The sequence below is a fragment of the Sphaeramia orbicularis genome, chromosome 4, assembly GCF_902148855.1.
Source record: "Sphaeramia orbicularis chromosome 4, fSphaOr1.1, whole genome shotgun sequence".
NCBI lineage: Eukaryota > Metazoa > Chordata > Actinopteri > Kurtiformes > Apogonidae > Sphaeramia > Sphaeramia orbicularis.
Window position 1 is genome coordinate 57,618,948 of NC_043960.1, and position 13,995 is coordinate 57,632,942.

Genomic DNA, 13,995 nt, shown 5'->3' on the forward strand with positions numbered 1-13,995 from the left:
TGAGTAACATCAACATAACATGGACAGAAACTGAATGTGCATCATGAAAGCTCATGTCATTTGATCACACACACACACACACACACACACACACAGACACACAGACACACACACCCCTATACCAAGTGTTTATAAGTCCTTAGTGCTGCGGTGAAGGTCTGACCCTCTGGAGCTCTTTTTTTTCTGAAATAGAAAAGCATGTCTTTACTGTGTAAAAACAGTTAAATGTTAACTTGTTTATTTTGTCCATCTGTATTTGACCCATCCAGTCAAATGACCTACGTAGCATTAGCATTAGCACATCCATTAGAAGCACTGAGCTGCTGTTGGAGGTGCTCAGGGACGTCTGCCTGAATGCACCTGATGGTAAATGTGATGGAAACCACAGAAAACCTGCGTGGTACAGACAGAAGACAGACCAGAAGCATCCAACCTTTGATACTTTTGGACATTTGTCTTTACTAATGTCTTCTTCTCTTCTTCTGTGTCCTCATACAGGACTTAGTGAAGAGTCATCTGATGTACGCTGTCCGCGAGGAGGTGGAGGTTCTGAAGGAGCAGATCAAGGAGCTGTATGAGAGAAACTCTGTTTTAGAGCGTGAGAACGCCGTTCTGAAATCACTCGCCAACTCAGAGCAGCTGGGTCAGCTGTCCAATCAGCTGAGTCAGAGCAGCAGCACGCCGTCACTGCTACAACAGCAGCAGCAACAACATCCGGCTTCAACGAACAACAACAGCACCAGCCATGCCCACTATGAGGGTGTCCAGAGTGTCCCACACCAGCCCAACATCACCTCAGCATGAGGCCACACCCCCCAGACACATGCAGACACGCCTCCCACAGACGGAGCAGAGGATCTGATTAGGACAGACACAGGAGGTCCTCTCCATGGTGAAGGTCTTCTCAGCTCTTTGTTTCCTCTGCTCCATTTAAGGACTGATCGTCCTCAGAGCCCTGCTTCAGTGTGTGTGTGTGTGTGTGTGTGTGTGTGTGTGTGTGTGTGTGTGCGTGTGCGCGCGCGCTCCATCCCCTGGCCTATGCATCAGGAGGACATCTACCGCTGGACAGTCTTCTTCTGCTCCTGTGCCCCAGTAGAGGAGCGAACAGTGACCCATAGCACAATTTGCTGCTGTTGTGTAGGAGATGGGGTCAAAGGTCACAGACAACTGGTTTTGTTGGGGCAAGTGCTGAACAGGGGGCAACACAGCTTTGCTAGGGGCCCGTGTAGCCCCACCCCCCACATCGGTGAGGGCCGGAAAGCCCAGGGGGAGGGGAGGTGGGGTCTAAACCCCCATGAATGGAGGAGGCGGAGCAGGAGGTGGAGCAGGAGTCCATCATCCTCAGGCCCTGTGTTGTTTTCTGCATCAGAAGAGTGTCGTTTAGTCGGAGCCTCCGTCCTTTAATGAGTTTTTGTTTTCATTAGTTCAGTTGTAGTATTTGCATTTATTTATTTCAGGGCTGCTATTTTCAGAATCTAAAAATGAACAATGTAAAAACAGATACTTATTAAAAACCAGACAAAAACACATCTGTTGATGTTTTGTCAGGTATTCCATGGGTCGTAGATGTTAGTAAAAGGCAATAAGTGCAGAAGCCACAGTAAAGCCTGGCCTCTGATTGGTGGAGAGCAGGTCCAATGTAGAGTTTGGAAAGTGTAAAGTATTAAACATTTGGAGGTTTTGTACAGCAGAATGTCTGTTCAGATATGAGATGTGTGTGATGGGGATGTTTATGGAAAAAGAAAACTATTCATCTACTTTTTCTAGACTTTGTCAAAAATGAAATGTAATGGGGGGGGGGGGGGTGAAAAGCTGTGAACATTGTTGTGAGCGACTTAATAACCAAAGATACAGAGCTGTGTCGTTGTCTGCAGCCGTTCCATGAACTCAGTCTGTTTACATCTGTTCATCTGTTCTCAAACCTCCTGTTTTTATCAGAACTGGTTCCAGAAAGAAAGAAAGAAATGAAACAATAGGAGAGGATGAGGGGAGTGGAATAGATGAAGGGTTTTCACTGAAGGAGCCATTTTCAGTTTTCCATCTTAAAGCTGTTTGAATTCCATCTGCAGAGGAACGGGTTCTACAGGTTTGAATGTTTGGAATAAACGCTGCGTTCACATGTGGACTGAACCAACGCTAACCCACAGAACCAACCGTGGACTGGTCACCTGGACCCAGGACCCTGGACTGTTGTGGACTGTTGAGGACTCTGTTGGAGGTCTGGGTCAGGTCTTTTGTACCTCTGGTGCCGTTGCCTGCTGTGGTCAGCTGGTCTGGGTTCAGAACCAAACCCAAAGGCTCGGTTCACTGTACAATCAGATTGTGGACAGGGTGGAGGTTTTCCTTTCCTCCTGTTTCACCAACGGACTCATTTCTCTGTAGTTTTTCTGTCATCTGAAGGTGATGCTGTGGATGTAGGTGGACTGGATCTGACAGACCACTGAGCCTTGGACCAGGTCCGGACCAGGTCCAAACCACGCCCTTGGAATGTGCTCGTCACAGTTTTAGTTTTCAGTTTCAAATAAATTACATTTATTAAAAACTGGTTTTGGGTTTTTATTCCTTCTGTGAGTCAGTGTCTGAACAACAGTATTAACATCAGTTTTCAAAAACATTTATTTTTCATCTCATCATATATTTAATCCTGACCTTTACACATACACACGTCAGGTTTAGTGAAGTTAAAGTTGGTCGCGTTCTCAATTATTCCCAACATTATTTCAGTGAGTAGAAAACTGGTTAAGTTTGATGTTAGATTTGAACACAATGACTGAAATGTTCACCAGTGGTTTTTCAGACACATCACAGCGTTTTGACCAATAAGAGTTCAGTTTAACCCTTAAAGACCCAAACGTCCACCTTTAACCCAGTGTTTTTCAACCTTGTAGTCAGGACCCAACGTGGGGTTGCTTGGAATTCATTTGGGGTCACCTGAAATTTCTAGTAATTGATAAAAATACAAAACTTACTAATAAAAAAATTTATGGTGAGTTGACAGGGACAATCCCAATCCATAACAGACAAACCGAGTCTGAAACTGCAGCACTGTGGTTCTGTTTGTGTCAGATGTTCATTGTGGTCAGTTTCAGATGCTGCAGCTCTTTCATAATTCATAGTTTGAGTTCTTGTTTGTTCAGTATTAATTGTCAGCCTTGTAAATCACAGCTGGACTGACTGTACATATCCTGACCAAGGAAAATAAAGTTCTCACTTTTTGCAGTAATCTACACCTGGATTTTCTGCCTCCGTCCAGAATAATATACATTATATAGACTAAATGTCCTCTAAAATTAATGTTTATGTGAAACACAGTATAGCGAACTATTACATGGTCAAAAACAAATTGATTTTAGCAAAAAAAAAAAAAAGTCTCAGTTTTGAATATCTGGGGTCGCCAGAAATTTGTGATGTTAAATGGGGTCACGAGCCAAAAAAGGTTGGAAACCACTGCTTTAACCATTAAAGACCCAAACACCCTTCACCTTTAACCTATAAAGACCCAAATGTCCGCCTTTAACCCTTAAAGACACAAACGTCCACCTTTAACCCTTAAAGACCCCAACGTCCCTACCCATAAAGACCCAAACATCCACCTTTAACCTAAACCCTCTCCTGATGGGTCTGTCTAATCCCTGGTGATCCACTAGTCTTATCAGTTCATGTCAATCATACATGTCATGTTTCCTTTTCAAAGCTAAAACACGACCAACTTTAACTCTTCATGTGAGGATCCATAGGCTGGTTCCTTAAACTCCATCTTCTGCATATTGATGTTTTAAGGCGGTATTCTCAGTTGTCTTGGTTTCTGCGTGTCAATCTGCAGTAATAAAGACAACAGCGGTTCATCTAAAAGGGATGTGTCCAATATTTCATCCTACTCACCAGACCGTCCAAGTCCAGTACGTGTTCCTATGAGTTCACCTGTTCCATCCCTGGAGGGAAGGGGGTTCTCTGCATTCCCTTGAACCCCACCTAGTCCACCAGACATGGTCTAGTGGTGCCTCCCAAAGTGTTGGGAGGTGGAAGTTTCCGACGTCCAACTGGATAAACTGCATGAACTCCTGTTGAAGCTGGAGGTCCTAGTTACAAAGTGGGACCACATCCAAGTACCCCAACCTCACCACGAACTACGACATGACGTCAACACAATGACGGCGGCACAGTTTGCAAAGGAAAAAAACTGTTCAGTGTATAATGATCTGATTTCCATCTGGTTTGTGTATGTGAGAACTCTGGACTGTCCATGGTCCAACAGCCAATAGGAGCTTGGATCTGCGCTCCTACGGTTTATGTTCAACATGGACAGTCTGGAATGCTCTGAGGTGGGTCACTCCAGGCGGGACATACAGACCTGATCAAAATCTTAAGACCAGTTGAAAAATAGCTAGAATTTACCTTTTGCACATTTGGATCTTAATGAGGTTTTAAGTAGAGCTACAATATACAAAAGTAAGAAGGGGGAGTGAGACAAAAAGCACTTTGAAAAAGTCATTTATTGAAAACAACAAGTAAACTGAAATAGGCTGTTTATCAGCTGATCAAAAGTTTAAGACCGCAGGCTATAAAAGCCAAAATCTGCTCAAAATTCTCATTTTCTGTCGGGCATTCACACGGTCATGCCCTCCTGATGGCTAAAGCTCAGAAGCTTTCTCTTCTTGAATGTGGTCGGATCGTCGAGCTGCATAAACAAGGCCTCTGGCAGCGTGCCATTGCTGCTGAGGTTGGACTCAGTAAGACAGTCATTCTACATTTTTGGACAGATCCTGAGCATTATGGAACAAAAAAGTCAAGTGGTAAACCCAAAAAAATTACACCTGCGCTGAGCCGGAGGATCCGATTGACTGTCCGTCAAGACTCAGGGCGGTCCTCGACCCAAATGAAGGCCCTTACTGGTGCCGACTGCAGCGCAGTAACCATCAGACGGCATCTGCGGGAAAAGGGTTTCAAAAACAAAAAAACAATTCAAAGACCTCGTCTCCTACAACGCCACAAAACTGCCCGTTTAGACTTTGCCAGGAGCATCAAACATGGGACACTGAAAGGTGGAAAAAAGTTTTATTCTCTGATGAGAAAAAATGGAACCTTGACGGTCCAGATGGCTTCCAACGTTACTGGCATGACAAGGAGATCCCACCTGAGATGTTTCCTACCCGGCACAGTGGAGGGGGGTCCATCATGATCTGGGGTGCTTTTTCATTCAGTGGAACACTGGAGCTTCAGGTGGGGCAGGGTGGTCAAACGGCGGCTGGTGATGTGCAGATGTTGCAGCGGGCATCCCTCATGACTGAGGGCCCTGGTCTGTGTGGGAACAGCTGGGTTTAAAAACAGGACAACGCTGCAGTTCACAATGCTCGCTTGATGAAGGACTTCTTCAGGGAGAATAACATCACTCTTTTGGACCATCCCGCATGTTCCCCTGATTTAAATCCCATAGAGAACATTTGGGGATGGATGGCAAGGGAAGTTTATAAAAATGGCCATCAGTTCCACACAGTTGATGCCCTTCGTGAAGCCATCTTCACCACTTGGAGCAATGTTCCCACCAGCCTCCTGGAAACACTCGCATCAAGCATGGCCAAACGAATTTATGAAGTGATTAACAAGAACGGTGGAGCTACTCATTACTGAGTCCTACTGAGAACTTTTTTTGTTCTGGTTTGGAGAGTTTTTTGTAATTTTTTGAGCGATGGTCTTAAACTTTTGATCAGCTGATAAACAGCCTATTTCAGTTTACCTGTTGTTTTCAATAAATGACTTTTTCAAAGTGCTTTTTGTCTCACTCCCCCTTCTTGCTTTTGTATATTGTAGCTCTACTTAAAACCTCATTAAGATCCAAATGTGCAAAAGGTAAATTCTAGCTATTTTTCAACTGGTCTTAAGATTTTGATCAGGTCTGTATTCGACCTCCCAGCACTTTGGAACGCAGCATCAACCCTCGTCACACCTACAGGAGCTTAGGGTCTTCACCAGGGTTCTCCACCAGTGTTCTCCACCAGGGTTCTCCACCAGGGTTCTCCAGTGAACTGTTCTCAGCTGCCTGCTCTAACTGGTCCCACCACACATCTATCTCCTGATGTTCCTCTGTGACAGTTGTTCTTGGATGTCTTGGTCACCCCCTCTTCCTTCTCCATCCATGTCCTTTTCCTACATCTGGTAGTGGTGTGGATCCTCTCCTGTTCTGTGCAGTGCCACAGATGGTTGTTGGTTCTTCTATTTGGACAGAATATTCCAAGGATGTATCGGAGTCTTCGACTGACAAATGCCTGTAACTGCTTGAAGATGTTTGAGGTCAGTTGTCACGTTCTGAACCGTTAGGAGAACAGATTTTACATTTGAGTTGAAGATTGTCAGCTTCGTTCACAAGGAGATGGACTTTGATTTGACCATCAGATGTGGACCAGATCTAAATGATCAGCCTTAACCCACTACGGTCACACACTGAAACCATGGCCCACATTCAGCTTTGGAAATGAATCAATGGTTCAACTCGACTGACCTCAGGATTCAACTCAATTTATTTAAAAAAAATCTACTTTTCTGTTGTTACTTCAGAGTAAAAGGAACAGAAGACCTGAGGGATTCAAACACAAAGGCACTGGTCAGAGTCATGTGGACCATTGACTGAAGGTCTGCCCAGCCCTTGGACTGGACCCTTGGACTGGACTTTTGGACCGGACCCTTGGACTGGACCCTTGGACCGGACCCTTGGACTGGACCCTTGGACCGGACCCTTGGACTGGACCCTGGGACTGGACCCTTGGACTGGACCTTTGGACTGGACCATTGGAATGGACCCTAGGACTGGACCTGTGGACTGGACCCTAGGACTGGATCTTTGGACTGGACCCATAGACGGTTCCCACTCTGGTTCATGTCCTCCGTCCACTGTCACCCAGTGGTCCAGTGGGAGATGAGTCCAACTAACACTCAGGTTCGGATGTGAACTGAACTGAACTTTAGACCCCAGAACCTCCTCCTGGACCTCCTCCATCATTCACCCTGGTTTGAACATATGTTTGGTTTTTGTGTCTGTGTTCAACAAACTGAACCAAACACTGTTTCAGGGTCTGAAAGTCTAGATGCCATCCTTCCTCTAAATCACAGGAGTTAAACATACGGCCCATGGGCCAAAACCGGCCCACTAAAGGGTCCAGTCCGGCCCCTGGGATCAGTTTGTGAAATGCAAAAATTATAATGAAGATATTAATCATTTAGTTCAGGTTTTACATTCAGACCAAATAAAACTCAAGTGGATCAGAACAGTGAAATACCATCAAAACCTATAAATAATGACAACTATACATGTTTTTCTTTGTTGTAGTGAAGAAAAAAAGTAACATTATATCAAAATGTTTATATTTACAAACTATCATTTCACAAAAAATATGAACAACCTGAAAAAAAATGAACCTGAAAAAATATGAACAATCTGAAATGTCTGAAGAAAATTCAGTGTAATTGTATTAATATTGTGCCTGTTATTAAATGTTCTGTGTATTTACAGATCCACTGTATCTGTACGAACATGTGTAAAGGAGAAGGTGAGGCGCAATATTATTACATTTACACTTATTTTTCTTAACAAATTTCAAATCCTATATAATAAAAGGGAAATGGACTCTGTGTGTGTGTGTGTGTGTGTGTGTGTGTGTGTGTGTGTGTGTGTCTGTGTGTGTGTGTGTGTGTGTGTATGTGTGTGTGTGTGTGTGTGTGTGTGTGCGTGTGTGTGTGTGTGTGTGTGTGTGTGTATTTTTGGTCAATGAACAGACTCGTGAAAACTGTAAGTTGATCGGACCAATATTGTGGAACATATCATTCATTTTGAATCCAGTGTCCTCCCTCCCAATGACCAATCACGTTCCTATGTCCAGAATCATAGAATCATCACAGCAGTGGGTTACCTAGCAACAGAAAAACAACAGGGCCATGTCGCCATGTCAACAGACATGTCAGCTGAGAGGTTATTCAACTGAAAATAACCAAGAAAGGAAAGGACTGAATTGGGTCAGAGGATCTTGAACCTACAGTTCCTCTCAGGTCAGCGCCATAGTTGTTCATAGTTCTTCAAGTTCTTCACATTTTTAAAGGATAATTTGTAGATACAAATATTTTCATAAGGTAATTTTACGCTTTTCAGTATAAAACATATAGGATAGTTTGGAGTTGACATTATTTGTGTTTTAATCTATTCTTATTGGGCTGGTTCTGATCCACTTCAGATCATGTTGGGCTGAATGTAGAACCTGACAGCCCTCCTCTAAACGGCTCAGAACGGAGGAGCTGCACTTCTTTGATCCACAAACATATGTTTGTTTTTGCTTTTGCAGACGCCTCCATGTGAATCCAATTCCCTTAGTTTGACAAAGTTACATGTAATTGAATCAGCCTTCAGTTCCTTCAGGGACATGAAGGAGCTGTTTTAGACGACCTTCAGTCAGCTGTTCTGAGCCACAACATTATATCAGACAATGGTATAGTTTTATAGAATATCTGTTCTAGAATATTTGAGAAAGCTTCAAAATGAAGAGTTCCATATCTATCTATCTATCTATCTATCTATCTATCTATCTATCTATCTATCTATCTATCTATCTATCTATCTATCTATCTATCTATCTATCTATCTATCCATCCATCCATCCATCCATCCATCCATCCATCCATCCATCCATCCATCCATCCATCCATCCATCACTCTGTTAGATGTAGTTTACATAAAGAACAGTATTTCCATTGCTTTTTGTTTGTTCGTTTGTTTGAATTACCCATGGTTCTGATCAGGTAGATGTTCCACATGTACGTCGTAGGTGTGTCCCAGTCTGACCTCATTGATGTCTTCACTTCCACTTGTATGTCCCAGCTGTATCTAATCATCTGGCCCATTTATCAGCGGCTCTGCTCCACTCACTCGGTGCCAGTTTGTCTTTGTACTATGCCTGACTTTCCAGCATTCTGCTCTTACCTGATTTCCTGGTTATGACCTCACCTGTTCCTGACCACGCCTCCTCGTCTCTGCCCCGGTAAACCCACTGGCCTTCTGCCTTGGACCACAACATCTGCCTCTGTCAGTCCTGCTTCTCATCTGTCTGTGACGGTGTTTACCAGTCCAAACCAGAGTCCAGTTCCAGTCCAAACCAGAGTCCAGTTCCAGTCCAAACAATAATATGAGGACAGCACAATGAGAAAAATGAACCAATTATAAACCTGTTAAAGCTGTCAAGATGATGTAGTATATGGAAAGGGGCGTGGTCAGCAGGCTCATTTGCATTTAAAGTAAATATTAGTATCATGATCCAGAGCATGTCTTTAGGTATTGATCTGAAAGTCCCTGATGGGGTTTGTGTACAAACCAGTGGCTCCTCCTGCTGATGGCTCAGATGACTCTTCAGTGGGTGTGATTAGAACACAGAGAAGACCCAGAGGTCACTTTACACTGTTACTGTTTATTGTGGTGTTCCTGTTCAACCACTAGATGGACCCACCACACATGAACAGGACTGGACAGTAGTTCTGTGGAACCATATTCAATACATTTGACTGCTGTTGAAGTGTTGAGCACTATATATATACATATATATATATATATATATATATATATATATATATATATGTGTGTGTGTGTGTGTGTGTGTGTGTGTGTGTGTGTGTGTGTATACGAGGGCTGTTCAATAAGTTCATGGCCTCACCCAGAAATACTGGTCGTTATAATACAGGATGTTACATTCTTTCGTGATGGGATAGTGATGCGTGAACATCGATGGACCAAGTGCATTGTTGTAAATGAAGATTATGTTGAAAAATAAAATATAACTTATCAGTCTGTGTTGTTCTGTTCTGGGTGAGGCCATGAACTTATTGAACGGCCCTCGTGTATATATATATATATATATATATATATATATATATATATATATATATATATATATATATATATATATATATATACTGAACAAAAATATAAATGCACGACTTTTGTTTTTGCTCCCATTTTTCATGAGCTGAACTGAAAGATCTCAAACTTTTTCTGTGAACACACAAGGTTTATTTCTCTCAAATATTGTTCACAAATCTGTCTAAAGTTTTGTTAGTGAACACTTCTTCATTGCTGAGATAATCCATCCACCTCACAGGTGTGGCATATCAAGATGCTGATTCGACAGCATGATTTTTTCACAGGTGTGCCTTAGGCTGGCCACAATAGAAAGCCACTCTAAAATGTGCAGTTTTATCACACAGCACAATACCACAGATGTCACAAGTTTTGAGGGAATATGCACTGGTCATGCTGACTTCAGGAATCTCCACCAGAGCTTTTGCCTGTGAATTGAATGTTCATTTCTCTGCCATAAGCCATCTCCAAAGCTGTTTCAGAGAACTCATGAAGAAGACTGTTCGAGGAAAATGGTGGTCACACCAAATACTGACTGGTTTTCTGACCCCCCTGGACCACCCAATACAGTAAAAGTGCACATTTTAGAGTGGCCTTTTATTGTGGCCAGCCTAAGTCACACCTGTGCAATAATCCTGCTGTCTAATCAGCATCTTGATATGCCACACCTGTGAGGTGGATGGATTATCTCAGCAAAGGACAAAGGAGAAGTGCTCACTATCACAGATTTAGACAAATTTATGAACAATATTTGAGAGAAATAGGCCTTTTGTGTACATAGAAAAAGTTTTAGATCTTTGCGTTCAGCTCATGAAAAATGGGAGCAAAAACAAAAGTCGTGCATTTATATTTTTGTTCAGTGTATACACACACACACACACACACACACACACACACACACACACACATATATATATATATATATATATATATATACATACATACATACATACACACACACACGCACACACACACATATATATATGTGTGTGTATATATATATATATGCATTAACATACATTTTTAAAGGATACTTTGTAGATGTAATTAGTTTTGTAATATAATTACTTTTTTCACAGTTATTATTTTCCTAGTCCTAGTGTGTGTGTGTGTGTGTGTGTGTGTGTGTGTGTGTGTGTGTGTGTGTGTGTGTGGGGGTGGGGGGGGGGGGCGGCAGGTCACATGACAATACCGCCCCCAGTGGCTGAGGACAGCAGCGCATGCGCCCTCCGGTGTGTGGATGCACCGGTGGGACCCGCTGACGAAGCGGAGATGGCGGAAGACCGGAGGTCCGATTAAGTCTTTCAGCGAACGCTAACTACTGTTTCTGAAGGAAATCACCGTCGTATAAAACAAGAACCTGGCAGTTGTCGTTGTTGTTGGATCCGGGCGGACATGGAGGTGACGGCGGAGGGAGAGGCGGATGAACGCAGGTGACTGACAGCCTGGGCAGCCGACACAAACATAACCCGGCTAACGTTAGGTAGCCCGGGTCTGAACCACAACAGTCCTGTCCTGAGTATAACCAGGCCTGCTAACAACCAATCATGTAAACTGTTGTCGGAATACTGACCCCCCCCCCAATATGAAACCTTGCAAAGCTATTAGTAGCTTAGCCGAAGTAAGCTAGCTAGTTGTCATCAGTACCTGCTAGCTTCAAAGTTACGCTAGTAATTCACTCATAACAGTGTTTGTCAGTTGTGTGTTTGGAAATGACAATGCCTCAACTATTGTTAGTCTTTCACATCTATCAGGGCTGACTGGACTTTAAACATTTTGTGCCTTTAAAACATGAAATATGTTTGGCGGAGGTTGCTAGCTGTTGTTATCTAGTTGTTATGTTAGCTGGGTTGTGCTGGAGCTAAGCTAGCTGTCAAAGCTGTCAGAAGTAGCATTAGCAGCAGTTTATACTTCAGTTGCACATTCAACTCACATTTCAACTGGGGGAACCGGGCAACTGCTGACAGACTCTGCTCACAGTGCCTTGAATCAATGGAAGAAGACTTTATTCAAGTGTTTCTGTTGGTAATATTCTACAACTCTTGTCTGGCTAAGAGAGTAAGAAAACTATCCCTCACACTGATACTAGGAGCAGAGACCCTCTGAGGGAAGGACACTGGGAGTAATAGTAAAATAGAAAGCTGTAAAGTTCATCCTTCATCTCAGTAACCTCTGTGAGCCGTGTAGGGTTTTACCTGGAGCACATGAACACATGTTACTCCACACACACCTGTCCTGGTGTGTAAATGCATGTCTGGACGATGTTCTGAAATATACATGATATGATACAGTTAGAACTGTGGGTTTGAAAGACCCCCAGGATGGGAAGGAGGGGGCAGTGGTGTACCCCACAGACCACTGTGATCTGTGGGGGAGGTTTATGTGGATATTTTAAAACCTCAGCTGAAGACAGCAGCCAGGAAGCAAAAGCTTGGACGTGAATTAGCTTGGTAGTTAAACTTATGCTGCTCAGCAATTCAACTATACATAAAAAGAGTTTTGTTGTATTTATTAATGTCCCTTTTATTTACTGTAGAATGTTTCTCACCCAGATTGTCAAGATAAGGTCTTTGAGTGTCAAAGAAACATTCTGTTTATGTCCATGCCTTGTCTTGGTGGTTGTGTGTATCATTGTGGACTCATTTACATTTGGATTGCAGTTTGTATCAGTTTAAATTATATCTGATGACTTTCATCTATCATCAGCTATTATTTGATGTGGTTTTGTTTTAGATTAAAAGACACTTCGCCTTATAAAGTTCCACAAAACCCATTCAAGGTCAGGTGTTGTGACCCATTTGCTGCATTATTGTCCCTTCTTTACAATTACTGTATGTGACCTCCTGCATAAACATGTCTTTTGTCTGCTGACTCAAGGGTAAAAACAGGAACTACTGTGTGTGAGCAAGCACTTTATGAGGAAATGTAACTTGTATATGTTTTGAATTCAAAGCTTTGGGAGAAAAGCTGTGACCAAAGATAAAGCTTAACTTCCTTAACATGGTGGTGTTGTGGTCAAGCCTGTTACACAGGTGAGTCTCAGACAGAAACTTAACTGAGTGTGACCTCCTCCACATACAGGATTCAGTCTGGGTTTGGGTTTGTGAAGCAGTCCTAGATGGTAGTGGATTTGAAATGTACCTCCACTTCTTGCTCACATGAGAAATGACTCAGTACTAAGTGCAAACTCCAGCATTTCCTTGCATCCTTCCTCATTTCTGACCTTTCTCTCTCTCTCTCTCTCTCTCTCTGTGTGTGTGTGTGTGTGTGTGTGTGTGTGTGTGTGTGTGTGTGTGTGTGTGTGTCATGTCGTCCTATCAGGAGGGAACACTGGAAGCTGTTGTTCAGTTTGAAGACCACAGTGGAAGGTCTTGTGTCCACCAACAATCCCAATGTGTGGTCTCGGTACGGTGGCCTTCAGCGGCTGCATAAAGACATGAACAATATCCTCAGCCATGGACTGAGGAATGAACAGGTCAGGAGACACTCACGAGGCTGGATGCACACATCTGGTCCTTCACTCATTCTTTCTCATATATATAGTGTTATATAGAGGGGTGGGTGTGTGTGCAGTTTTTAAGTATATGGTAGTATAGATATACATGGTATTAACACCTCACTGGTATATCTAGTGAGATATTCATATACATGGAAACAATTTTTACTTGTATTGGAAATAAATATAGATCACTTTAAATGATTATTCTTAAATCACAAAATGGTTTCACCAGTACAACTATTAAGACATTCCTCTTTTTACATACTGATATCTGAGTATTCCCAATAATGCACTAACTGAATATATGTTTTTAAATGACACTGTCATAGTAGTTGTTACACATTATTTGTAAATGCAGTCATCAAACCTCAAAGCCCACAACCACTTAATATTAGACGTCCATAGCAGCTCCTTTGGTTGAATCTGAGGTTCTGTTGTGTGTTCTTGGACGTCCTCCGTCCTCTAACAGCTGCTGGTGTCTTTCAGGTGTATTATAAGCACAGAGACTACTGGCCCTTTGTGTGGTGTGTTCGCTACATCAGTCCTCACCTGGCCTCGCATGTTGAACAGGTATAGATGATCCACATCCACATGCATCAGCTGTTCC

At 42.8% G+C, this 13,995-nt stretch overlaps 2 protein-coding genes across 2 annotated transcripts in view; both read left to right on the top strand.

The window, feature by feature from the left end:
* The window catches only part of LOC115418533 (TSC22 domain family protein 2-like), a 35,338-nt gene extending 33,846 nt beyond the window's left edge, over positions 1 to 1,492 (top strand). The window contains exon 3 of the mRNA XM_030133037.1: positions 499 to 1,492. Within this exon, the coding sequence (XP_029988897.1) occupies positions 499 to 804 (306 nt within the window). The 3' untranslated portion in view covers positions 805 to 1,492. The remainder of the gene's footprint in view (positions 1 to 498) is intronic.
* A 9,625-nt stretch (positions 1,493 to 11,117) lies between these two features.
* LOC115417628 (run domain Beclin-1-interacting and cysteine-rich domain-containing protein-like) overlaps positions 11,118 to 13,995 on the top strand; it is a 32,448-nt gene continuing 29,570 nt past the window's right edge. Inside the window, 3 exon segments of the mRNA XM_030131641.1 lie at positions 11,118 to 11,322; positions 13,211 to 13,364; positions 13,875 to 13,958. Coding sequence (XP_029987501.1) covers positions 11,285 to 11,322; positions 13,211 to 13,364; positions 13,875 to 13,958 — 276 coding nt within the window. The 5' untranslated portion in view covers positions 11,118 to 11,284.